The sequence below is a fragment of the Lepidothrix coronata genome, unplaced genomic scaffold (genome assembly GCF_001604755.1).
Source record: "Lepidothrix coronata isolate B3197 unplaced genomic scaffold, Lepidothrix_coronata-1.0 Scaffold60, whole genome shotgun sequence".
NCBI classification, from domain to species: Eukaryota; Metazoa; Chordata; class Aves; order Passeriformes; family Pipridae; genus Lepidothrix; species Lepidothrix coronata.
The window spans coordinates 4,646,564-4,673,389 of record NW_016690240.1 but is presented as its reverse complement, the minus strand read 5'-3'; the positions used below and the strand labels follow the sequence as shown (position 1 = coordinate 4,673,389).

The following is a 26,826-nucleotide window of genomic DNA, read 5'->3' as shown; positions in this document are numbered from 1 at the left end:
CAAGAGGGGCAAAGATGCCTGTATTAGGACAGGAACACTAGATAAATAACACAGATTTTAAAAACACAATGAACTAAGTGTGGTGGACTATAATGAAAAGCACCTGGCTAGAAAGAGAAGAAAAAAAAAGCTGCCCTTGGTGAGGGCTGGGAAGGAAGACTGCTGCATAGCCCTTCTTGTCCTGCTTCTTAAACAGAAATCAGAACACTGGTCAGCCTTCTGAGCCTGTCAGCAAAGTACTGCTCAAACAATCACAGTCTTTAAGAAACAGGAGGTGCGCTTACCTTTCCCACAGTATGTCTTCTCTAACAGGGTCACACACCAGCTGTCCTTTTATATATGCATTTGCATCTGTAATAAATGAGGAGGTTGCCTGAAGAAGGTTCTTTGCATCATCCATGCTCTTGTCACTGAATTCTACGGCTAAGAAAAAAAGAAATTAAGGCATTATGATGAAGAGTATGTTGTCTATCATACATAGGAACAGTATTTTGAGATGAAGGAAAAGTTTGTTATTATTTGTACAGCAAACTTTTCTTACCATTAATTGCACATTCTTCATGGACACTAGGTGAATTCAATCAATATAAAAACAATCAGTACATATGACAAAGTATTACCTATGGGAAAGGCATCAGACTGACTCAAAAAAATGAATGTGGAAGTTGACTGAAGCAACTACTATTTGACTTTAATTTTTTTTTCCCATTATCGAATCTCTCTGCAAAGTTATTAATCCAAAGCTTTAGGATTTAATATATTTCTAAGCATTTCTCTAGATTTAAGCTGGAAATACATACCTCTAATTTTGTTCCTGTTCTTATTTAGGGAGACATAATCTGTATTTGGAGACCTCCAAAGAGGCCTAACCCTTACTACTGAATCTGTGAGGAATCCAGGCTTAACCTTTAAGAGTTAAAGGGCTGCTTCACCAATATCTAAAATCTAGATGAACCTTAAATTTTGTGGCCTAGCTTCTTCACTAGATATACAATTCCCTCAGAATATCAAAGCTAAACTGATCATACCAGTTTGCAGAAGCAATTACTAGAGAAAATACAAATTGCTGAAACTCATAAGAGCATATCTGGGATGGGATTCATCACATCCAACTTACACACATTGAAGCCTCTTAAAGTCACTGGAAGGAAAGATAAAACCATAAAGTAAATGATTCATTGCATCCAAAGCAAAGCTCTGCTTTATGATCTGCTGCACCCTAACCTTACAGTGCTTCTCTTCCTCCAACTGGAAAAACAACATTAGCCACACCACTAACCAGGCATCCACGCACACGGACAACCCCTACACTGCATTCAGCAGGACTCTAGCTTCAGCAGGCAATTCCACTTTGGGAATAACCAGCGTTCACTCCTGCTGGCTAAGAGTTCAGCAGGCTCCTCTCACCTGCCTGCACCCTCAGAAGTGCAGGTGCTAGATTGGCTCCCTCTCATTTCTACTGTGAGTTGCTATTAGCAGGAGGCTTTTCTTTTAATTTGTACAGTAATGTGCAATTTTCTATAGAAGAGGTCTTGGACAACACACAAGAGAGCTCACATGACTTTGGTGGAAGCTCTGTCCACCTAGGACAAGCCTAAATTTAAATTAATTCCCTTCCACAGTATCACACCAGAGCCATACATTGCCAGTGCTGTATTGCTTCAACATTTTATAGCGGACCTCTGCAATAAGGTATATCCAAACTACTGCTTGCAGCATATTCCTAATCTCATCAGTACTGAGCATCACCCACAGCAATCTCACCTCTGCTCACCTTACAGCCAACTGCTTTGTGCAACCACCCAATGCTGCCCAGACTTCAGGGCAGCAAGGGGACAGATCTAAGAGGACTGATCTCAGTTCAGTTAGCCCAAATTCCAAGGAAGCTCAACTGTTAAAACAACTCTCCCTCAGATTTAGCCCAGTATAACTAAGGCATAAGCCTGGACCTGAATTTGTCAGATTTTTCACTTGTGTGTAATTAAAAATCTGCATTACTGCCTCATTAACACTGATTTTAAAATGAAGCTTTACTCAGTTTTTAAAATGACCAATGTACAGGCTTCTACAAAACAGTGAGATATTGAGAGAGATCATCTATAAACATTAGGACTACTCAAGTGATTACCCTGGTTACAGGAACTCTGCAAGGAATACCTGATGAAAGTTTATCCTCATGAAGCCTGCTTTCATTAAAGCGATTCTTCATCCTCAATTCAGGGCATTCTCCTAAACCACCGCCTGCAGGCACTGCAAAGCCACAGCACAGCAGGGGCAGGCCCAGCTCTATAAACCTTCACCATAGTCCCTACTCCTTCCTTCCTTTGCCCCCGAGGGCATCATCGCTGCACCACTGAAGTACGAAACCTACGTTTATTAGCATCAACAAGTTACTACGGACCAGAGGGGTCAAAACATTGCAGTTCACTCAGGTTCACAAAATCACCAGAGATTTCTGGTGACCAGGAGAGAATTCTGGAGCTAGAACCCCACTGCCCGCAGCAGGCTCACAGCCCCTCCACATCACTGCATAGAGCGAAGCTGCTGCTGATGAGATGCAAGAGGAAAAGCACTGCCTCACAATGGGGCTTCAGAGATGGCACCTCCCCTTTTAAGCTGCACCCAGAAGCACCTGGCAGGCACACTGGTGGAGGGTCACTTTGCTGCTGCTTATGGTACCTAGGAACGACCTTTTCCCAACAGTCTCAGGTGTGCCAAAGGGTGGTGATTCAGGCCTAGAAGGGAATAGCCAGGGGCATCAGCCAAAGCAAAAGGCCCAGATAATCATCAATGCCCCCAGAACTCAGCTTCATGCCAAGCAGCTCTGCCCCACCAGCCTGAAAAAGGCTGAAGGAGCATGGGGGACCCCCTGCAGAAACACACTATGGAAGAGTGATGTCCTGCATCAAAGCCTCTTCTCTTTGACTTTTCTCCTCTTCCCCACAAGCCTACAAAAATCTTTTACATGCTCAATCCAACGAGTGTGGCAACATCACCTGATCCGCCAAACCTGCATTTTACAAAACAGTTTCCTTAACAGGCAGGGGTGGCAGGAACCATCACTGACGGGTTTAGGCTATAAAAACCTTTTAAGAAACAAACAGAAGGTGCTTGGGATCTCTGTTCTAATAAAAACACTTAGGAGCAGACAGCAAGATGAGAAGGAGAGCAGTAAACTTATCTTTAGAGCAAAGCAAATTGGTAGCAGGGACACAAACTGACAGGCAGGACAGTAAATACCGGCTCAGCAGGGACTGACTCTGGCTCTTTACTGGGCAGTAATAACACACACAGCCTTGTAAGGTGGAGGTGCAAGCGCATCAGACTTCCAAGTAACCCTCATCTGCCAACAGACTTACTGGCACTACACTCTGATAAAACACCACCGTATCCTTTCATCAAAGCCGCCTATTTCTGCACAGGTAGCCCTCCTTTATTATCACAGAAAGGTGCTTAACCTAGACTTAATGCAAAAAAAAAGGGTCACATCCTTCTGGAAGAGGTTCAAATGCAGCCAGCTGACATGCAGTGAAGAAGGCCTGCAGGCAGCTCTCCCTGTAGGGCTCCAGTGACATTCCTTGCCCTGAGACAAGCTTAGGAATTAACAGCCATTTAACTCTCCCTTGTTTACATGACATACATATATCTGGTGGTGTAGTAGATGTTAGCCTTTCTCCTTTTGTTTTAAACACACATTTGTTCAGGACTCCCAAGTGCCCCCAGCTACAGCCAGTGAGCTATTTTTATGTGTCCATGGCATATTTCATTTCCTGACAGAGACCCAGAGGAAACAGCCAGGGGTTGCCACTGCCCTGCAGCATCATCCCAGAACAGCCAGGCACACCACAACCCACTGCCTGCCCCAAAGGGGATGTTGTTTTGCAGCACACCTCTCAGCTGGATGCACGCCTCCCTTCCTACCACAGTGGAAGTCAGAAGTTAATGACCACCTCTCTCTTTACTATCCCATGCTTTGATATATTGCAGGGACACACGGCACTCCTCATGTCCTAGGAGAGGGAGGCTCCACCAGGAATATCAGATGGATGCCTCCTGCAAGCAGCTAGTTATTAACAAGCAAAAAGACTTCTCAGTCCAATGACTCCACATCTGTAAAGGCTTGCACCACACTGATGGACACTAGCAAAGCCCCAGAGCCTTATCCACACCCGTGCTCCACCATTCCCTTGCCATGCCGGGGGTGAGGGCACTACCATCTGCTTTTGGCAGGCCCCAATAAACTGGTAAAACCACTGCTCATGCGAAAACCTCTTCCAGTTCAAAGTACCATCTACCTGCTGGAAACACCACGGGGTAAACAAGGAAGCTGACAAAATCTCCCACACTTCTCCCCACCAGCAGGGTCTGCCAGGTTAAGCTGATCATTAGGTTACCAAATGCTAGTGTAAGCGAGCTGCATTGCACCAGAGAACTGCCTGAACACTCAGTAACTCCACAGGACAAAAAATGAGAACACAGCAGGGAGATAAAAAGTTATTAGCAAGCCCTCATCATACCCTACGGGAATGTAAGGCAAAGCTCCACCTAGATATGTCTCCAAAACTAGCTGATCATGACTGAAATACAAGTAACTGCAGCGGATGCAAATCAGAGACTGAGGTAATTCATTAACTGAAAGTGCAATTAACTGAGAGTCACAATTAAGTGCAGCTCAGGAAGGTATTTAGATGAATGGTTACGTACTGTGCTCAGGAAAGATGCTTTTCTAAATGTGAGCCAAAGAGCAGCCCCACAGAGCACCACCAAAACCTTTCCACCCACTGAAAGGGAACTGCAAGGCCCCACAGGGAGAGCTCGCTCCACCTCCGCATCACCAGCTTGGAAAGCCTGTGTGGAAAGCCAGGAACAACACCACCTCAACAAACAAGGGGCTTTGTCCTTACCTGAGCTGTATCTGCCACGCAAACAAAACATCCTGAATTGATCTGACGAAAATTTCTTCAGGAAATCCTAAACTCCGTGCACAAAAAGATAGCTTTAGCATTATTCAATTTCCTCAGGAGCCATTCCACCCTCTTACATTAGTTTCACAGCATATTTCAGACAAACTAACATGAACAGTAACATAACTTTGCAGTTTAAGATAGGCAAAAATCTTTAAATTCTAACACTGGTTTAAAGCCTAAACTAAATAAAATCTAATTCTATTTAAGACACATATGCATACATATATACATGCTATAAATATACACACAATGTCCAATGTAAGACAATGAAAACTAGTTTGCAATCACAATCGAACATACAACTGTATAAAGACCTTTGCAAAAAAACCCAAAGTGAAACTATCAGACTAAAATTGGAATACAATCTTACAGGAAAGGAAAGCTCCTGAGTTTTGCAAACTTTATGAAAAAAATAAGATTTCTTGAAAAAGAAAGTAAGTGTGCTTTTTCTGCAGGACTAGAATATGAAGGAAAACAGGGAATGAGCAAATACAAATCTTAGCAATATAAAAAAAAAAAATCCGTATTAATTATGAAGCCTAATTAATTTCACTCTAATATTTATCTAGCTTCACAAATAATTTACTCCAGTAAATAGGAAATTATTACTATTATTACTAGTATAATTAATTTACATTAATACTATAAAAAACTATTTAAATGTTTGGAAAGTACACTGACAAAACATTCAATCACTTCCAACCCTGCTCTCAGCAAGGCTGGACACGGTGGCAGATTGACTGTGAATACTGCATTCCCACTTCTGTTTGTTTTTTTTTTTTAATTTGTGAACTGGTTGTGATCACTGAAGTGCCATGAAAATCAAAAATCATAAGAAGTCAGTACAAGTGAGAAAATATGGAAAGTGTCATTTGCTTACATTTCATATTTTGAAATACGGCTTCTGCTACCAGACTAAACCAGCCTGAGCACTAAAGGTAGCACAGCATCAGCAATGTGATGCCTCTCAAACGCAAACAGAAATAATTGAGGCAGTGAAAATCAAGAAATATACAGTGATTCTGATGGTTTTGGTGGGTGTTTGTTTGCTGTGGGTTTTTTAAAAATAAACTCTATATAAATGTGTGTATCCAATGTGCCCAGAAGCTTTACACTAATATACAGAAGTAGAGTGTGAGTAAAGTATGGAAATAAATTCAAATTTGGGAAAGGACCATCCAAACTGGAAAAAACAATTCTGGATTTCATTAAAAACAGAGAAAGTATCACAGCTCTTTGAAAGCAGGTTGCTTGGCCCTGTGTTATCACAATCTGTTTGATTTTGGGGGTCAGAATTAATAGTTATTAAAAAAAGGGTAAGAAAAAATTGAAGCAGGGTACAAGGAGGGGAGGGAAAACAGGGTAGATGGATCTAAAGAATCCCAGGTGACAGCCTGAAATGCAGGTGGGCCAAAGGTTTGTCCTGGACAGACTTCCTCTCTTTTGGAACAGGCATAAAAACTTCCTGAAGGGCTTAACTTTCAAAGTGCAAGCCAGCTATAAAGGAAAAAAATGTTACACTGGACTGAAAATCACTTACTGGGAAGGATTAATACTTGTCAGCCACGTGTAAGGGCAGACATGAAAAGCGGAGACCCACAAGGAAAAAGAGACAGGCCTGAAGTCTTAGTTTTCTCAACACAAGTCCCACCATGGAGGACATGGAAGGGAACATTTTTGTATGTAGATTTTAACTTCATGCACTGCATTTGTGGTTATTTCTCCACTCTGTCCACAACATCTGCTGAGACTCATGAGATTTCTATGAAAATTGTGAGCCATGGGGAAACAGGGCTTAACTGTACCCAGACAGCATCAGAAGACTTAAAAATAAAGCAGCTCATATTGAACTTCTTTTTGAAGGGATTTTAATTAAGTCTTCCGAGGGGACAAAAGGGAACATATGTGCTGAAGCAGCTTCCCAAGCTTTGTCTAAAGGAAGGAAATTACCCTGTTCTAGCAATAGGCATCAGCCATCACAGGAGCCACCACAGTGCCAGGCACAGCTGTATCATACACACCTGGCAAAGAATCCCTGCTCCAGACTCCCTACACCAGACTATGGGACACAGTGAAACAGTGGCTTGTGGTATCAAAAGGCAAAGCTTGGGATATAAAAATAAAGGCTAATACAAGAGATTGCTGGCATAGCATGGCCTAACAGCTTCCTGACAAAACACTGACATTATGTCTCATTTCACCTAAAGCAGGACGAGGAAAAATGTCTGCTCTTTTCTAAGTCCCAAAAGCACAAGCACTAATAAGAGCAGAGAGGTGAGAACCCATAACTACAGAACAGAATTGTTCAGGTAGGAAAAGACCCTTGTAACCATCAAATCCAACCACAAACCTATAACGCAGGACTCTGGTATTGGGCACAAATGCTCTCAGCTCAGTGAGATCCATCCTCCCAAGCAAACCCCGAGTGCCAGGAGGTATCATACATCCAGATCCACAATAACAGATAGATAAGTGCTGGAGAAACACTTCAGGTCTTTTGCTGCAGCCTAAGCACACAGTCCAAAGTTTTCTCAAAAGGGGGCTGTGATGAATATTTACATATTACAAATATACTTTGCTTCAATTAATAGGAAGAAATTACCTTAATTGTTATGTAGTTTTTTAATGACTTGGACATTTTTTCTTGACTTCCTTTAACATGCAAATGCCCTAGAACAAAAAAAAAGGAATTAATCAGGATAAGTAAGTGTGCTTCTGAATGGGGAGTGAATGAGAAAGACTGTACTGAGACCCTGGAAACGCTGGAGGCAGCATATGCTGTGATGGAAACGCTCCAACCATTTCAATGCAATGTGTCACATTTTTCAACAGCTTTGTCTACAGTCCGGCACACCTCTCCATCCTCAACTTCCACTGGGTCAATTTTAAAACAGAAATTTAAAACATTAAAAAAAACCACCACTGCCATGAGTCTCTCTGCTCAGAATTGATAGCAAACTGATAAAAACAAGCAAACAAATACTTTCAATCTTCACAGAACAAGTACCTTACCTGTTACTCTTGACTTCTCAGAAATATTTTAAGACCTTTAAAGATTTTCCAGTGATTTCATATTAAAAAAATCCCTGAAACTCAAACAATTTTCTGTATTTATTACTTGCTGGGGGCTGTTAACATTAATTTTTTTAATCCTAAGTTTTATAGTGCTGGTTCAAAATATCTTACATGCAAAATGAATTTTCTGCACATTCTCTACTTCTCCAGTCTTGGGAGACTGAGAAAAAGCAGTGGGAGGGAGGGAGGGGTGCAGCTACAATGCCTAATTTGATTTTGAATGCCTAATTGAGTTTATTTTAAAATGCGATCTCTGAGCATCCTAGAACTTTAAACAGTCACAGGGACTATGGCTACAAGGACTATGGCTTTGTATCGGCTGTAGTACAGGAAAAAGGTAGTAACATTGCATTTAAGAGAGTATGTAGAGCTTGGTATTCAGACTGAAGGTTCTATCAAAGCAAGACAGAAGAAGGAAGTATAGCTTGAGGTTGCCCGTTTAGAGGTCTCATCCGTGCTTACCATGGCACCACCACTGATGGAAAGCACGAATTATTCACAGCACTGGAGAGATGCTGAACATACTGCCATTGAAAGACTACTCAGAAATGTTGTTAAAAGCCTTAATTAGTCTCTCCTAATAAAACAGTAATTCTGTAAGAACCCACAACTAGCACACAGTTTTTAGGCACATCCATGATCTGCAGAATCCAGCACTTAGTCATACATAGAGGCAGACTTTTAAGCATGAACTTTCCTTGCTCTGTTCATACCCCACACCAGCAGTCTGCATTCTTTCGGATTTGGCAGCCCAGCGTTACCAATGCCTGAGTACTCTGCAAGGACAATGCATAATCATGTTCCTGCTTTTACACGTGGCAGCAGAAGTGGCATTTCTTGCTCAGCAGCTCATGCAGCTGTCTGAATTTTGTGCTACTCGCCACACAGAGATGCTTTAGCAGCCTTGTCTGGAACACCCTCACTTCCATGAGTGGATAAAAACCCCATTACACTCATCTGGATATGAAAGCAACACACTCAAGCCTGGTAAATGGATGTGAAAGCACCTGGTTTCACTTCTTAGACATTTCTAAAAATGATTCAAAGCAGCAGGGACTCACCATGAAACGGCTATCTCTAGTCCTACCCCGACTACCTGGAATTTTAAGCTTGCACAACACACTATGGAAAGCAGAAAAGAATCAAAAGACCTATGAGTGTGGAACCAGCTACAGAAGAAATTCATGATTTCCATGGATCCAGGAATCCAATTTCCATGAATCCAACCCAAAAATCTTGCTTTCTCTGTATTTGTCCTGTCTGCTACCAGGTGAGACCACTTTCACCATTGCATCGTTAAACTTGGGATGCTCAATAAGAACATTCAGGCTGTCAGAGATGCTAGACATCTGCAGCTCTTGCAATTCAAGTAAAATCCACAGCCAAAATTCTCCTGGGAGAAAGGGAAGAGCCTGGGTATGATTACTTTTTTCCTTTTGCACAGGTGCCTAAACATTGACTTACTTAACTTCGGGCAACCAAGCTTAAAATAGTTTGACTATGCTTTCCTAAAAAGGTACAGGTAACATCTGATTTTGAATTAATATTCCTCTTCCAAGAGTTCCAGTATCTAGAATGACTTCATTCAGGAATCACAAAATACAGGGATTTTCACAACTTCAGTTTGGCAGTCTTCCCAGAGTACAAGTAGTCTAAAAATAAACTCCTTATAAGAAGATTTATCCACAGTGCAGGGATTTTCTTCCTCTAATGGGGATTGCTCCTCCAATTCTGAGCCTGCAAAATTCTGAGGTCTGTTAGTAGAATAAATTGTTCCTGAGGCTGATTCATTTGCCCTAGATAATTTACGCTGTCATCCTCCAGTAAAATTTTTTGATTTAATGAATGTAATATGTCAGCTCCTAGAGAACCTTAGTGTACAAACTGCCCTTGGAATTAAGTTCTCCCTCTTTTTTTTTTTTTAATTGACTCCTCTTTATTTAGCTAGTAGTAAAGAATATTTCCCCTATGGTTTCAATTCCAAGCTTGAAAAGTCAGATTCACTGTTTTTCAACAGAAGGCTCCCCTTGGAAGCAACCAATGCATCTCAGTGGAAGTGCAGAGGATTCCACAGTGCCTCAGGAACAAAGCACACTCTGGAGGATGCACCAGCTTCTGGACAATTGCTATTGATTTACAACAGGCTCTACACTGGGAACTGAAACTAGAATTCAATATTCATCCCATACAGTACAAATTTATAAAAATGAAAGCTCATGTAATTCCCACAGTGTGCCACAGGCTTAACTCTGCAGCTCTTCTACTCAGAGAAGCAACTCCAAGAGTTCACAGAAACATCCTGCCCAAAGTACTGTTCAGTAAAAAGAGAGACTGCAGACTTGAACCTGACCTTCTACTGACTCCAGCTGTCCATCCAGAACCACCGTGATTGCAATCAAAAGAACAAATTTCCAGGTTTCCATCAATGGGGACAGCACTAGTACCATCAGATTACAATGTAGTTCAAAGCACTGTGCAGCACAAACTTCACTGAATGAAGCACTGTTGTGCAAAGGCAGCAAGGAGCAATTCTACACAATGCCAGGCAGTAAAACATGCTGAACACCAAAAGACAGTTTTGTACAGTTTAGTCAGGCACAGCCAGCAAGGTCACCTTGGTGGAAAAGACAAGGTCAGTGACATCTGAGGGCTACACCAGTACCAAGTCACCCACACTCCACAGGAAAGCAGAGAGACGCTGCAGCTGGTCAGGGCACTACAGAGTGATGATATAGTGATGAGGCTCCGTGTCTCCACTTTTCTATAGAGCCCAGGAGTGAGCAGCTTGGTCTTTATGCAGACCTCCTTGTCTCCCTCCACCCATCAGCAGCCTCACTGGCCATTCCTGACCAGCACAGACCAAAGCATCTGACTCACTTGGTCTTCAGCATGAATCTTGTTTCTAATACCCATCACTAGGTGTAATGCTACTGGTGGATAAAATAAAGCTTCCCAGGAGAATGTAAATAGTTACAGGTACATGAATTGCACACCCAGAACAGTGGCTGGTTGCTGCAGCAGAACATCTGCCTGTAAGGCTTCACCCATATTTCAGACCATACAAAACAGCCCAGCTCAGACACTTCTCTGCAGGATCACAACTTTGTGAGCTTTGTTGCTTCATCAGTTGATGTATCTTAGCATTTTCCCCATTCTTGTTTTCCAGTAGTACAGATATTTTCTCTTATCATCATTAAAAGCCTTTCACTGTATTTACAAACTCAAGCTATTTTATTCTTCATGCTACCGAAAACTTACTTTTAAGCCCACAATCAACTGAGAGACATTGTGAGAACAAGACTAGTTTATTCTATTCTCAATGCTTTTAAAATGTTACATTCAGCTACCTGCTTACTTGCCACCTCCACTCCCTGCCTTCAGATACTGCATGTTCTGGTTCTAAGACAGAAGGAATTTCTGAGTTTAGCAGGACTACATAAACCCATATAGAAAATATAAACTATTTTCGCCCTCTTCCTGCAGAACTGTTACAAAACAGTTCTGCAGGACTGTTAAAGTCAAAATACAATTAAAAAAGAAAGTCTATCAAAGGATGCTCTCAAATTTTGAGGAAACTCAAATGAAAGGGAATGAAACTCTAGAGGTAAAACTCTTTTAATTAGGAATAAACACTGCACATGGGTAACACATACACTGTTACTTTTTAGAGACTTCACCAGATGAAAATTAGGTATATTTCACTGTAACTCTTTTATTAAGTTTCAAGATTCACTGTCATTTATGTTTCTTTACTTACTGAGGTCACGGCAGTAGAGCATCTGTTTTCATACCATAAGATGCCAAACCTAAAAAACCAAACCATTATATTCGTACAGGCCTTTCAGGTGATTAATATTTTACTTACCAGAATGCAAAAAGTAATTCCCCCATTGCTCACACTGATGATACACCTCACACTGTGCAATTTCATTTTCGTGATGAGGAAATGCAAGATCTATTCCACCAGTATGGATGTCCAGCTGCTTTCCAAACACTGCACTGTAACAATATTTTCCTGATCGGTAAGTAGAACACTACAAAATCTTTTTGTAAAAAGAAACGCAGAAAAGAATAAGATGAAACAACATAAATAAATTTTAAGTGTACAATTTAATAGCTTCAGTTTTAAAACAAGACTTTACACATAGCTCGGATACCAATACTGCAGCCAAACTTGTATGGACAGGACCCATATCTGTCTGCAATTACTCCTCCTCAGCAGAAGTAATTATTATTCTACCTTAGTTTAAAGGATGGCAAGCAGGATGTCTCCCTTCTTTGTTCTGCTACAGGTTCAGTATCAGACAGCTGCCTTCATGTGCAAACCTAAGAGCTTTGAAGCAGTAAACATTTCTGTAAATTTGGTATTACTATTCCTTATCTTGTACCTTTTCTGTTAGAATTCAGACAGTACTATGTGCAGTCACAATGAAAATGCTTAGCCCTATATTGTTCTAATGTCAAAACAAAGTGTCAGTGCCTCTCATCTCCCAGGGCCATTTCTCACATCCCAACAGTGCTGCTGGATCTGTGTGGGGCACCTATGGGCTTGCCATGGAACAGGCCTCTCTGCAAACACTGGTGGCTGGCAGTAAGGTGTTCATGTGGCTAAAACAGGATAGCCTTAGACACTTGCAGGTTAAACACCAGGAGTGTCAAGGCTGCTACACTCTGTCCACTGCTCCAGGCAGTCCCTCCCAGGTCATGCTGGACAAGTTAGCAACTTTATTTTGCCCATCTGTTGAATGAAGACAACACTCACCTACTCACAGGGATGTAAGTCAACCCTAACTGCCCAGAAACCAGAGGAGCTTGAGCAGGGGAAGATGCAAAGCCTACACAAATAGAAAATAAAGGCAAGCGCCCCCTCCATGTGCATGTGTGTGCACACAGACACACACGGCCTTCACCTTAACAAGTTGCTCCTGGTCACTGGCTAAACATTGGTTTGTCCCTTTTTGAGACAAAACACCCTGCTAACACCCTGGCTCATGATGGCTCTGCAGAAGCTGCTGGGGCACAGGAAGAAAAGAGAAGGAGAAGAGGGGAAGGCAGGCAGGCAGGAAGGCAGGCAGGAAGATGGGCTGACACCATCTCCCAAGTTAATCCTCTTCTGCTTCCTGCCTGCTTCAAAACTGGCTACTAAAGCACAAATCCCTCTAGAACTAGCCCTCGCCTTCCCTTGTGCCATCTACAGAGGAGCACTTGCTGTTTCCTCCAACAAAACTATGAAGAGCTGGAGAGAGGGAGAGATGGATCTGCCAAACGCTCAGAGGCAGGAGGAGCAGCCCACCTCACAAGAGAAACTGCATAGAGGAGATCAGTCCTGAGAGGGTCACAGCAGTGGGTTCCCTCCTCCAGGGCTGCACTAGAGCCCAGAGACCTCCTCATTCACCTTCACAGATTTTTCAAAATTAATTCACCTAGCTTAGTTAAAGTGCTTTGAGATATCTGGCAAAACACACGGCTAAGTAAGTATTGCTTAAAATGGGCCTTGGACAGCTGACTGAACAGCAAAATATTTTTGATGACTTAGCAAAATAAGCTCCCCATTTTTCACAGTCTAAGATTACTACACTTATGCTCTGCATGGGTCAGCTTTTACTTACAAGGCAGGAGCCTCATACAGCTGCAGTAAAACACATTTTTACAGAAAGAAAGGCAGACTATAAACAGAAGCATTAGTGGACAGGCCATTTTGCAATTGGCATTTCTTATCTATGCACTTCTGTCACAGGTTGTACTTCAAACACAAGATGATTTTGTGCACTTCAGTTGCTTTAAGAACTGCTTCTCTATGTTGAAACTATTTACGGACAGAAGGTTACCCTTATAAATGCTTTTTGTAAGCAGGTAGTAATGACTAACAATCCCAGGTGCACTAGCAAAGCATATGAAAGAAACCTAAAGCAGCTGGTTCCATGTCCTTTCAGCTTTGGTCAAAAACTTAAAAATAAACAGGGTCAGAACTAAACAATTTGTTATTAGCTTCCAAAAAAAAAATCTAAGACTAATGCAAAACTAAGTACCAATATCAATCTTCCAAGAGAGAACATTTTTTTTCTCCTGTGGTGAAAATAAAACTCTAAATTAACAGCTAATTACATCAAACCAGCTACAAGCAAAACACTACTAAGTACAATTCACACTGTGCCAACAAGACTATACTGTCACAGAGTATTTAATACTGTGGCTGACTTTTAAAGGAAGATGAAAAACACTTAAGATTATTAGCATGAACATCCACAACTGCTGTTAAGATAAGGCCAGCAGGATCTCATATGCTCGCTGGAGCTAGGATGGAATCCCATGCCCTGTCCTCCTGACACAGTACTACATGCTGAACTAGGTCTGATGGGGACTGCTAGAAGGGGAAGGAAAGCAAATCAAAGAGGTACCATAACTTTCGCAAAATCTTTGGTTATTCAGTTCAAGTTAAAAGACTTGCTAATCAACTGTGTGATCCTGTATGCCATATTTTAAGTACCAAGTCTGACTCAAGAGAAGGTGCCCAAACATATCAAGACAGCTGTGATAAGGTTGAAACACAGTGTATTCGGGCCACATGTGACATCCCAAATTGCATAAAATGGTCACATTAAAACCGGTGCTATCTACTGACCAGAAAACCCTTTCAATATTGCTGCTGCCATTGTACTGTGACTGAAAACAAAAATAGCACTCGATTTAAAATCCAAGAAATCTGACCTTGATATTGTGGAACACTCAATGTGCCATCCAGGTCTTCCTCTTCCCCAGGGAGAATCCCAAGATAGCTCTTGAGGCTTGGCAGCTTTCCACAGGGCAAAATCTTTACCGTGTTGTTTATCAGAATCAACTGCCAAGAATAAGTGATTTGTTAATGGGATATGTCTCAAAGAAAAAAAATGACCAAATGAAATCAAGAGGAAATCTATGTTTAGCGAACTACTCAGATTTTAATCCCCTTCAATCAACTTCTGTCTTTTCACTGCAACTTCCCTCCCTTCCAGTTGACCAATCAAGCATTCAAAAAAAACAGTATACTGAAATAGATTTTTACAAGCTAAAAAGATGGATTCAAGATTCCTTAATACATCGTATCCTTGCAGTCCTTTTGGCCTTCCCTGGCTTTGTATGATTCATTTAGTTACTTATTAGCCAGCTTCCCCACAACAAACTGACTGCACCGCGGCAGAAAAGATAACAAAACCAAACCAAAACACACAAGTTAACAAAAAAAAAACCCCTTTTTTTTTTTTTCTGGGACACAAGTACTTTTTGTTTCAGATTCTATAAAACCAAGTGCACAGAGATGAGAATCAAAACTATTCTTGGACAGTAGTAACTTTTCACTACCATTTTCACCACTGAGTTCTCTACAAAGGCCTCCTCTCCAGCTATATTTGTTGCTTCCCTCACTACACAGCCAAGGAAAGGATGTAGCTCCTTTTTGCCAGAGTACTGCAGGATTGTTCAGCTCTGCTGGCTCCTAATCCCCCGTTGATTACACACCACTCCCTGGCAGGAGCTAAAGAATAGGGTTCTGGACTCTGCATCTTTTTTCTAACATGACCTCACATTTAGAATCACAGAATTCAAAATTCATAAGAACTAAAGAGACAGAAATATAACCCTAGTTTTATCAACTGAATCTTTATCTTGGCTCTTCCACTAGTTTGCCACTATTTGTTGACTCCATCCCTCTTTCACCTTTTTTTGAGTGCACTGCTACAAAAGAGCACTCTTCAACTTCTCAGTTGTAAGCAAAACAACTGTCAAAATCTTTAGAAATATCAGTACATTTAGTTGTGACTTTGGAGTAAAACACATAATCAGTCACACTTGAGGCTGGAAGGCACATGTGGAGACAGACTAATCCAAACCCCTGCTCAGAGCAGGATCGGCTACAGCAGGCTGACCAAGATGGTGTCCAGTTGGGTTTTGATTACCACCAAGAATGGAGGCTCCACAGCCTCTCTGAGCAGCATGTTAACCATCCTCAGAGTAACAAGGATTTTTCTTAGCTTTAAATGGAATTTCCTGTGTTTCAGGTTGTGCCTACTGCCTCGTGTCCCATCACCAAGCACCACTGAGAAAAGCCTGGCTCCATCTGCTTTACTCCCTCCATCAGGTATGTATACATATGGGTAAGATTCCCCTGAGCATTCTCTTCTCCAGCTTGAGCAGTCCAAGCTCTCTCCACTCTTCCTCTTACGAAAGATAGTCCAGTACTTTCATCATATTCATGGCCCTTTGCTGGCCTTTCTCCAATATGTCCATGTCACTCTTGTACTGGGGAGCCCAGCACCAGACCTGCACTCCAGGCATGTCCCACTAGTGCTGAGCAGACAAGGATCACCTCCACTGACCTGCTGGCACTCTTCCCTGTACAGCCCAGGAGGCTGCTGGCTGCCTCTGCAGTCAGTAATTGCCTCTAAATAACTGTTGACAAAACACATTCCCTCTGTGGGCTGTAATGCTGAAACAACTCCAGAGCAGAACTGTGAGAAGTTCTGGCTGCAACTCACCTGAGCATCAGCCTGCCAGGCATTTTCAGTAATTGCAAAGAGAGTTTTTTCAATGATGAAATATTGAACTTCAGTGTGCAAAAGGAAGCAGGAGGCCTGCATCAAATTCCCCGATGCAGAGACCTGATGAGATCCAACTTACAGAAACTACAAGGAGGCACAGCAATCCTGCAAAGCAGGACCTGCAGCAAAAACCCCACAGCCCATGGTATAGGCCTGCTCTAGCACAGCCTATCAAGAGATTGCTCACCCTCACACAAAGGGGCTGCTTAGCAGTAGTCCAGTGGCAAGTAATGAAGGGAACAATTCATCCAGTTAGCATTCATCAGAGTGCAACTGCCTCAACAATAACACAGTAGATGAGGTTTCCCTCTGTTTACCCTGGACTGGCTACCGCACCAGGGAGAACACCACCTCACTGTGAAGTTTCTATGTACCACTGCCAAGTATTTAATTAAAATTGATTAAGAATACTAATTGTCCTAAGGTACCAGAGCAAAGGTATAGAGGGAACCAAGGATGAAAAGAGACCAAGTTTCCTCTTGCACTGGCAACAGTGGGTGTGTCAAAAAATAATTACAAAAGCAGTGTAGTCTTAATTAACTAGAAAGTTAGGTATACACAACAGGTTAGAAAACTGTTTCAGCCTGTTGAATGAAAGTTTATCATAGATGCATCACGTGTTCAAACAATGCAGTAACACAAACAAATTGGTGCCATGAACTTACCTGCTTCATCTTGGGTATCAGGATTAATTGCAGTTAACACTCCATATCTTTTTCCCCAGGACTTAACATCAAAATAAACATTGCCTAATAGAAAAGAAGTGTTTAATTGTATAGCAAAGATGGGGCACATTGATGAGAAGGAGATAACATTTCCCTGAAATCAAAACAAAACGCCCTTCAACTCCCATTTTAAATTCTGATTTAGAAATTCAGAAATACTGCAAAAGTAGCATCAGATGTTTCCATGTTACCCAGCTTTTCAGTAATCTCTGTGCACATGCACATCCTACACATAGAATAACTTCGAATTCTGGAGATCTCCCCAGGTTCTTCCCTGCCCGTGCACAACTAGTAACTCCCTCCTTGGCTGCAGCACAAGCTACTGCTACTCCTGTTACAATGCTCTCAAATCCTTCTCCAACCACCAGCTCGGCTAAAGAAAAATCTACTCATTGAGCTTTACAAACACATCTTTCACTACGCACAGGAGATACAAAGCTCCTGTTTAGAGCTAAGAGGTTTCCCCAGCTCACTTGTAGAAACCAGGCCAGGACTTCCCCACAGGAGCACAGACAACAGTTTGTTACTGTAAACAATTCTATTAAGTAATGAGCTACATTTAACTTAGAAATTGAATAACAGTTGTTCTGCCCACTCCTGTCATCACAAACAAGTTGCTCACACCCTGTCTGTTAATCAAAGAAGGAAGGCTTGGCACAGGTTATCTCATCTGATTCCAAAACAGCATTACTAAAAGCAATGACTTCCTGTACATGTGCTGAACAAGGGGTTACCTTCCTTGAAGCCTTACCTTGAGAGGTTGTGTAAGCTTGTCCATTAGCAATTATTGTTTTTATAAAGGAAATTATCTGAGGAATATTGTCAGTCACCCTCATATATACTGTAGGAGGGAGGACCTTAAAGAAAGAGTAACATCTCGTTAATCTGTATGAAGCACAATGCTGATGAGTCCCTTCACTCTAAGAAACAAACTTCAAAGAATATTCTCCTCAATTTTATCTTTAAAAAAAAAAAGCTGCGAGTATCATAAAAAGATCATAAGCACCATTTAAAACAATACACATAAACAAAAAAAATATTTGAGGGGTGGCAAAAAAACCGCAGTTTTTCCCAGTGGCTTACTCCCTGCCTCTGGAAAGCATTTTGGAAAAGAAGCAAAGTTACCTGAAGTCAATTAAAGAAGATTCAATATTTCCTATGCTTTCAATCAGGCTATTCCTGCATTATAGTAAATTTGTAACATCTGTGAACCAAGGTTCTACTGCATGTGAGAAAAAATTGTTCCTAAAGAAATTTAACTTGTTCATTCCAAAACTCAGGACTGCTCCTCCCCCACACTTCCTTAGTCAAAAGGTATACAGTGTCTTTCCAGAAAAATAAAAAAGTAAATCAGTACTCAGTTTCCAAGCAACAAATTTATTTTTCAGGTCAGACTCTCAGCATCAGATTCCTTACCAAAATAATTGCTTAGAAATACTCCTCAATTTAGATTCTTGAGTATTTGTACCTTTAAGGCAGCCATATCTTGTTTAAAGTCTTCTTCATAAAAACGAGCAAGAGCTATGGGCGATACATTCATCTGAAAAAGACAGAAATAAATTAGTAAGTCATAAATCAGAATAAGAATATAAAATATGGCAATCTTTTATCAGTAGCTAATTGGAAGACTTGGAGAGCCCCCAAGGTAGAGTCAGAAAGGCTTATTAATCTAACATTCACAAGGAAAAGATGTAAGTTATAAATAGCTTAAAAGCAGTATTTCATTTACGCTTCTCAATTTCCAAAATATTAATATATATCTTTTAAGAGAAAAGCAAGCAAAGACTAAAATAATAAACTCCTTCCCTCTCTCATTATTTTCCTCTTGAGAGGGTCCTCCATTCCCAGTGACAAAATATACTACACTACACAGGACATGGGAATCATTCAACTTACTGGCAGGAAACACCGATACCACCTATATGTCAGAAAGATAGATCAGAGACTTGCAGAATGAGACAAGATATTAATTTTCAGTGATTAAGAAAAACAAGCTATTTCAGCAGATCGTGGGTACTCATAGAACTCAATACTGAAAGTCAATCCCACGCTTTGCCAAGTCCGACGTTTCTCAAGCACTTTCTCTGCATTTCTCATTCATGGGACAGAAATAGGATCCTTTTGCAGAGGTAGCGAGAAAGTGCAACCCAAAAGGAAAGGAAACTTGTACATGATAAGGTACTTTTCTCAAATATTCAGAAAAGACCGGGTATTGAAAGATGCATAACAGCAAAGCCTGCCCTAGCAAGCAGGTATCAAAGTGTTTCAAATGCATGCTTTTACATCTTCTCTGAGAATAAACTACTGGGAAGAAGACAACACACTGTCAGCCTCTCTAGCTGAACTGGATCATTAACAACATAAATCCCATTTCATCACTTCCAATTCATTACTGGAGCATCCTTATGGGTTCTGATTTTCAGAGCGCGGGTGGCTACCACCATTTGGACAAGCTCCTGGACAAGGCAGGAGTTCTGGTGAAGACAGTTCAGATGCTTATCCAGCAATGTAATAAGGAAGATGCTCAGCACTGGAAAACAAAGATATGCTTACAGACCAGCACCCTTGTGCTCTTCCAGACCCCAATGACTGGACTCATCTCTCTAGACATCTCAGTTGCTTCTTTGATCAACAGAGAAAAAAAGGTGCCTACAGAAAGAAGATGGGGAAATTCCTCCCATCCAGACAGATGTTCAACACACAGAGGGTAATCTCACTCTCAAAGGACCACTGAGGGCATGCAGTATGCTCATCATAGACTAGATACCCAACTTTCACGTTTCCTCCAGATGAACGCCACTAGAGGATGAAGAACAAGCTTAGGCATGTTGATTCTACCAATGTAATGCTTAAGGTACATAGGTTCCAACAAAAGCAGGCTAGTGAGGTAGAGGCCTTGGCCATCCAAACAAAATGGATGGGCAGGCATTTCAAAAAGTCACCAAAAAAGCCACAAAACTATTACTTCATAAAACCAAAGAATGCAGTAAATGAACACAACTTCTTTTAAGAACAACATGTCACTTCCCCCTCCTCAAACATGAAATCTCCAAGATGTTCTGACAATAAGGAAAAAATTAAAATGTACACATACAGATTTAAAATGCCTGAATTTTGGGGGTGGTGTTGTTGTTTGTTTCTTTTTAAATTGCTTACTGCCTTAGAAAACTGCAAATAAATAGACTAAGGGAACACACATGTATTTCTATGTGAGTGGTGTGCTAGTATTTATTTGAATGCAGTGCCTTATATTTAACTGCAAAATTAACTGTTAAAGATTAAATAAAAATGACAGCTGTCAAATTCTCTGGCACCAAGAAACTATCTAAAAGTTGCAAGTGCAATTTGATCCAATACATTCACTTATGATCCTGACAACATGAGTTTTGGATTCTAAAAACAAAGAAAACAAAATATTCAAAACACAGAATAAAACACAGAATACATTCTTAGTGCTTCAGGGTTCAAAAAGTGTTTTTAAAAGAATAAAAAAAAATAACTGGAATAATCATTCACCAAACTCAGCCGGTAAAAAAGGTCAGATTAAAATCCAACTCAGAATTATTTACAGCCCCAGTCTTACCAAGACTTACCCCTACACTCAGTTAACTTTCCTGTAAGTGTCAAACACAGACAAGCCTGATAAAGATCTCCAAGGTGCTGAAATGGCAGCTAGATGGTGCTCAGCACCTTTCAGGAACTGCCCTCAGCCGCAGGCAGTGGCTTTATATACTTCCTTTAATGATTGACAGCACACAATGCTTCTCCAGGACTCAGCCAGAAGCCCCCTGAGTGCTAAGTTTTGGGACAATTTAACTTTCACTGTGCTGAGGATTCACCTAGGATTTCTGTTCCCCGCCAGCCTCCCAGGCAGAGGGAGGCAGGAGGATCCCAGCCACAGGTGCTGTAAGGCAGCCCTCCTGCCTTGCCTCTCTCCTCACACAACTCTGCCCCCATTAACCTACACACAGCTCTCAACGCCCAGCCCTCTGCACTCCCAGCCCTATTACAGCCATGCTAGGGGACCAGAAATCTCAACATCTATTATCTATTAATTAAAACAAATACGATTCAACAAAAGAACCCCAAACCCAAGTTAATTTTCCTGTGTACATAGCTTAGAAAATACCGAAAGTTAGAGTCAAAGACTGTAATAAACACCTACCTCATTGGATCTTTTTATTATCTTGTCATCTATGTCTGTGATTCCCATCACCATGATAACCTCAATTCCAAAAAACTTAGTCATTATTCTTCGAATTATATCAAACCTAACATAGGAGCTGGAAGAAAAAAAAAAGACCTTTTAAACATGCACTAGTAAGAATAAACCTAAACAAAAATAACCAGTAGAACTAACAGCCACTGGGACAATTTAAATACCCCAACACTTGCAATAAAAAGATCTTCAGCGTATAAAGTATTTTCCCAAAACCAGTTACCACCTGCACAAGTGTCAAGGAAATTTCCCTTGAACTGGCCTACCCTCTTCTGGCATTAGTGACACATTACATCAAATTTTCTGAGTGTCTTCTTTTGTTGTATCTCTTTATTCAAGCACTGAAGAGCATCACAAGCCACATGTGAGCCAAGAGATTCTAAGTGAATAGTATGAACTAGGACACAATGATCAGGTATTCTTGAAATACATCCCTCAGGCTTTGTGTATTTTAACAGGTTTTGAAAAGTCATGTGGCAGAAGAACGGAGAGAAATAAGGCAGGATTCAAATGAACTTTGCTTAGGGTTGAGTAAAAACAACAGCTACCAGCCACCAATAAACTATTTAATTCACACACCGTCACAGATCTTTCCTGATAGCAAAGACTAAAAGCTCTGTGGGTTGTTTTACTTACACTTGAGAATAGAAGTTATTCTCAAAATTATTCATGTTCTTTGTCACAAAACAGAGTATTTAATGCTGATAGATCAATGTATGTACAAGCTTTACAGGGCTGTTGCAGCTCCTTCTGCTCACAGACTCCCCATCTGTAATTCTCAAAACACACTTTGAGTAAAACTGAGTTATTAGGTGAGATACTAGAAGGTGCCTAGAAACTCCGGCTCTGCCCTGCAAGGCAATGAGAACCCTCAACCTTCTTGGGCTCTGTTTTCTCCAAAGCCAGCAAGGAGACTCACAGACCCACAGGCTCCCATTTCACACGCAGTACCACACAAACTGCCAATGCCATGGCTGTCAGAGCAAAGAAGTGTAACCAAACACTAGAAACAGATTTGCACCCTTTCCCTTAGCTGCACGTGCTAGGTGGCACCAAGGTACTGATTTATGGATGTAATATATCATTGAAGAAAAGTATTTTCGTTGTTGTTGTTTGTGCCACGCCCACGTTGAAAAAACACCTTTTGAAAGCCTTGCTGCCAGAGAGATAGTTTTTAATGAATAGCAGCTCAGTGGGAATAAGGTTCATCTAATGTGGTGACACAATTCCATAAGAATATTAAATTGGTCTTTGGATCCTGTTCAGAGAACAATGTCAGCATCAAAAGCTTGATATTAAACAGCCCTGTAGTCACTGTTCCCAGAGCAGATACAAATGATCTGCTCCTCTGATCTTCCAACTGAATTGATGGAAGAAATACTGCAAGAGCCAGAGCGGATCTCCTGACATCTCAGAAACCAGAGTCCTTACCACTTCAGGACTGAAAAGACAAAAAAAAAAAGAACAAAGACAGACAAAATCAGAGTGTGGCAGAGCAGATACAAGGGACTGAATGAAATGTCCTCTCATGCTTGATTTTACTCTTATTTCCAAGCATCAAGCCAGGAACCTGGATGCCAACCAGGCTACAGCTCAAACCAGTACAATCAAGGTCAGGCCTAGAAATGAGGGGAAAAAATAATATTATTTTCCTGTCTTACTTTTTCTTTATATAGAATGGGGTGTTGGATGTCATATGGAGGCATACAGAGCACCTGCTTTTAAGACTGGAAGTACAACATACTAGAAAAAGTTGGATTATTTAGAAAGATAAGAACTCTTTGTGGAAGGGAAGGAGGAGGTGAAGAAGTAATGTCATTATTTTCAAATTCTTCTCAAGGATCTCAAGCTCTTTTCCATTATTCATTTCTGCATTATTACCTACTGCATTTGTTGTGCTTGCCACAAGCCAAATGTAAGAAGAAGGAGGAAAAAGGGAATTCTAGTGAGAAGACAACATGTTGCAAGGGTACAACAAAACAATGGTATTTGACAAGAGTGGCACAGCACCAATGGTCACCACTGCATTTGACTTCACACTATTTCCCAGGGCATCTCCTGCCTGTAGAGCCCCCATCAGCAGCATGCATTTCAATAATACATGGTGTATCTGCATGATACACCAAAGGCAATATTCAGCACTAACTCTTTTTTCTTAAATCAGCAAGTGAAAACCCAGGTCAAACCCAGGTGACACAGATGTATGGCAAACCTTCACGTATGGAAAGCTTAAAGTTGATGTTTGGACACAAGATAAGGAAAGATGGGTAAGAGAAGAGGCAGAGTGAGCAACGCCTCTGTACTCCCTCCTTTAACCAAATGAGTCTGAAGGCAGGAGAACCACTGACAAAAACAGACATTTAAAAGCCACAGAGAGCTGCAAGACCAAAGGGTAAAATTCTCTACCCCTATAAACACTGTGCTCTAGATCCAGCAGCAGAAACAACTTGTGATGAACTGAGCATAACCCCCATTCCCTGTCTCCCTGAGCCACTGGGGGAGAGGAGGTAGAACTTGGGAAAGAGGGAGGAGTGAGAGGAAGGTGTTTTTAAGATGTATTTTACTTCTCATTATCCTCTGATTCGGTTACTAATAAATTTAATTAGTATCCCCATTTCGAGTCTGTTTTGCCTGTGACGGTAGTTGTTGAGTGATCTCTCCCAGTCCTTATCTTAACTCATGAACCCTATGTTATATTTTGTCCCCTGTCCAGCAGCAGAGGGGAGTGACAGAGTGGCTTTGGTGGGTACCTTGGCATCCAGCCAGGGTCAACCCACTACGGACTGGAATTTTAAGTCTTCCCTTTCAGAGAACGAAGCAGCAGTTGTGCAGTACTGTGATGGCTCAACACTGAGCAGAATTCAACATGAGTTTCTGAATGAAGTTGAGATAGGACCAGAAGCTGTGAAATCCCCTACATTAAAAGGAATTATTCAATTACTGGAATGTACAATATCTGATCTTCATACAGATGGCAACTATCTGAGAAACCCCTGCTCTTCCGAGGAGCCCAACACATCTAGTTTTTTAAGAATGAGGAGACAGAAGTTCAAGAGCATCTTGAGCTGCTGCAGTTCCCCTCAGCTTCATAGGAACAGCAGACACCCGGCATGTCTATTCATCAGGCATGTTCTTTCAAAACAACCAGCAGCAACCTGCTCTGGTGCATTTAAAGTACCTTTTGACAGCTACTTACAATGAAGCTGGTTTACTATTGTAATGATCCTAATGAACTACAGAGAAAATGTGTTGTTCTGGATCTTTTTTTTATTTTTAAACATAGTAAGCCACAGAACTGCTACTATGCAAAAAGGCCTTTCAGCTACCTGGGCTTTCTGAGATTTAAGAATTGATGCTAACGTCAAAAGTACCTTTTCAGTACTCAGCTCTGCACAGCTTTTCCTTAGTGCCCACAGAGTGCCCAAACCAAATTTGAGGTGAAACTATCATTTTACATTGCTGAGAGACTCTGCTCCAGGATCACAACTCCCCTGCAAGAGAGGACATGTTATGCTGATATGATTTGAAACAACTCACCCTACCCAGACAAACTGTGCACATTTCTAACACTTCTTCCCAACATACACACTTTGGCACCAACAGCCCCTTTACGGGCTCCCCCAGCTCAAGAAGAAAAAATACGTAGCAAACAGACTTTTGCCCTTTGCAAGGCGCAGGAGATGAAGGGCCGGGCCTGGTGTCCCAGTCCCGACTCCGTCACCCGGACACACCCCGGAGACTGGGGATGCCCCGAACTCCCGTTGCCTGGCTCCCGCCTGGAGCCCCGCGCCGCACTCACCAGGCGTGCCCGAGGTGTGCGTGGTCATACACCGTCGGCCCGCAGCTGTACCTGCGGAGAGGGGGCAAACAATCGTTAGGGTTGGAAGGGACCCCTGGAGATCATCTGGTCCAACCTCCCTGCCAAGACAGGGTCACCTAGACCAGGTGACACAGGAACATGTCCACGTGGGTTTGGAGTGTCTCCAGAGAGGGAGACTCCATAACCTCCCTGGGAAGCCTGTTCCAGCACTCTGCCACCCTCAATGTAAAGAAGTTCTGCCTCATGTTGAGGTGAAACTTCTTGTGTTTTAGTTTATGGTTATCGCTCCTTGTCCTGTTCTCCGGGCACCACCAAAAAGAGCCTGGCAGCATCCTCCTGGCACCCGCCTTTAAGTTATTTAGTAATGAGGTCCCCTCTCAGTCTTCTCTAGACTAAACAGGCCCAGCTCCCACAGTCTCTCCTCACATGAAAGATGCTCCAGACCCTTCCTCATCTTTGTGCTCTCCGCCGAACCCTCTTCAGTAGCTCCTTGTCTTTCTTGCACTGAGGAGCCCAGAACTGGGCACGGCAACCATTTCCGGACACAAACTGCGGCCGTCACCCCGTCACCCCCACGCCCGCCCGCCGCCAGGCGCTACCAGGTCGCCACTCCTTCCGTGGCCAGCACGAGCGGCTCCTTGCTCCGGCTCCGGCTGTTGTAAGCCACGATCCCGCAGTCGTGCCCCGCCGGCGGCGCCCACTCCCGCCGCCGCGCCGCACCACAGCACCGCCGCACCGCCGCCTGCGCCGGGCCGGGGACGGGGCCAGGACCGGGGCCGAGCCCGCACCGCCAGGCCACCGCCGCCGCCGTCCCGCGCAGCATGGCCCGCACAGCGCCCGGCCGCGGTCCGGGAGCGGGCGCGGGGCCGTAACACAACCGCGCCGCCTGTGCGGGACCGCCGGGAGAGCACGGGAGGCACCGCCAAGGCGCAGGAAGGGGCGGCGCCTGCGGGCGGGGCCGGGCCGGGCCGGGCGCCACCGCCGCTCGCTGCGCTCTGGGGCGAGCCCGTGGTGGGTGGGGCGAGCCCGTGGTGGGTGCGGCGGGCGGGGGAGCTGTGGGTGCGCGGCTTGGGTTCTGCTGAAAAGGACTGTGGAGCCTTGGTGGGTGACAATTTGACCATGAGCCGGCAGTGTGCCCTTGCGGCCAAGAGGGCCCATGGTATCCTGGGCGTGCATCGGTAAGACTGTGGCCAGCAGATCAAGGGAGGTGATCCTGCCCCTGTACTCAGCCCTAGTGAGGCCACATCTGGAGTGCTGTGTCCAGTTCTGGGCTCCTCAGTACAAGAAAGACAAGGAGCTACTCTCCAGCGGAGAGCACAAAGATGAGGAAGGGTCTGGAGCATCTTTCATGTGAGGAGAGACTGTGGGAGCTGGGCCTGTTTAGTCTAGAGAAGACTGAGAGGGAACCTCATTACTAAATAACTTAAAGGTGGGTGCCAGGAGGATG

The 26,826-nt window shown here is 42.7% G+C and overlaps 1 protein-coding gene across 5 annotated transcripts in view; it reads right to left on the bottom strand.

Moving 5' to 3' along the window:
• Positions 1-26,826, bottom strand: part of CARS2 (cysteinyl-tRNA synthetase 2, mitochondrial (putative)) — a 41,064-nt gene that overhangs the window by 11,349 nt on the left and 2,889 nt on the right. Inside the window, exons 1-11 of one of the 5 annotated variants that reach the window (XM_017817399.1) lie at positions 25,979-26,075; positions 25,359-25,409; positions 21,506-21,623; positions 18,809-18,880; positions 18,092-18,197; positions 17,281-17,364; positions 14,751-14,880; positions 11,908-12,041; positions 7,570-7,637; positions 4,905-4,971; positions 285-423 (exon numbers count right to left, since the gene is read on the bottom strand). In XM_017817399.1, the coding sequence (XP_017672888.1) occupies positions 285-423; positions 4,905-4,971; positions 7,570-7,637; positions 11,908-12,041; positions 14,751-14,880; positions 17,281-17,364; positions 18,092-18,197; positions 18,809-18,880; positions 21,506-21,589 (884 nt within the window). In that variant the 5' untranslated portion in view covers positions 21,590-21,623; positions 25,359-25,409; positions 25,979-26,075. Of the gene's footprint in view, positions 1-284; positions 424-4,904; positions 4,972-7,569; positions 7,638-11,907; positions 12,042-14,750; positions 14,881-17,280; positions 17,365-18,091; positions 18,198-18,756; positions 18,881-21,505; positions 21,624-24,930; positions 24,953-25,358; positions 25,410-25,726; positions 25,942-25,978; positions 26,076-26,826 lie in introns of those variants that run through there. The other 4 variants (XM_017817395.1, XM_017817396.1, XM_017817397.1 and 1 more) reach the window with 4 other exon arrangements.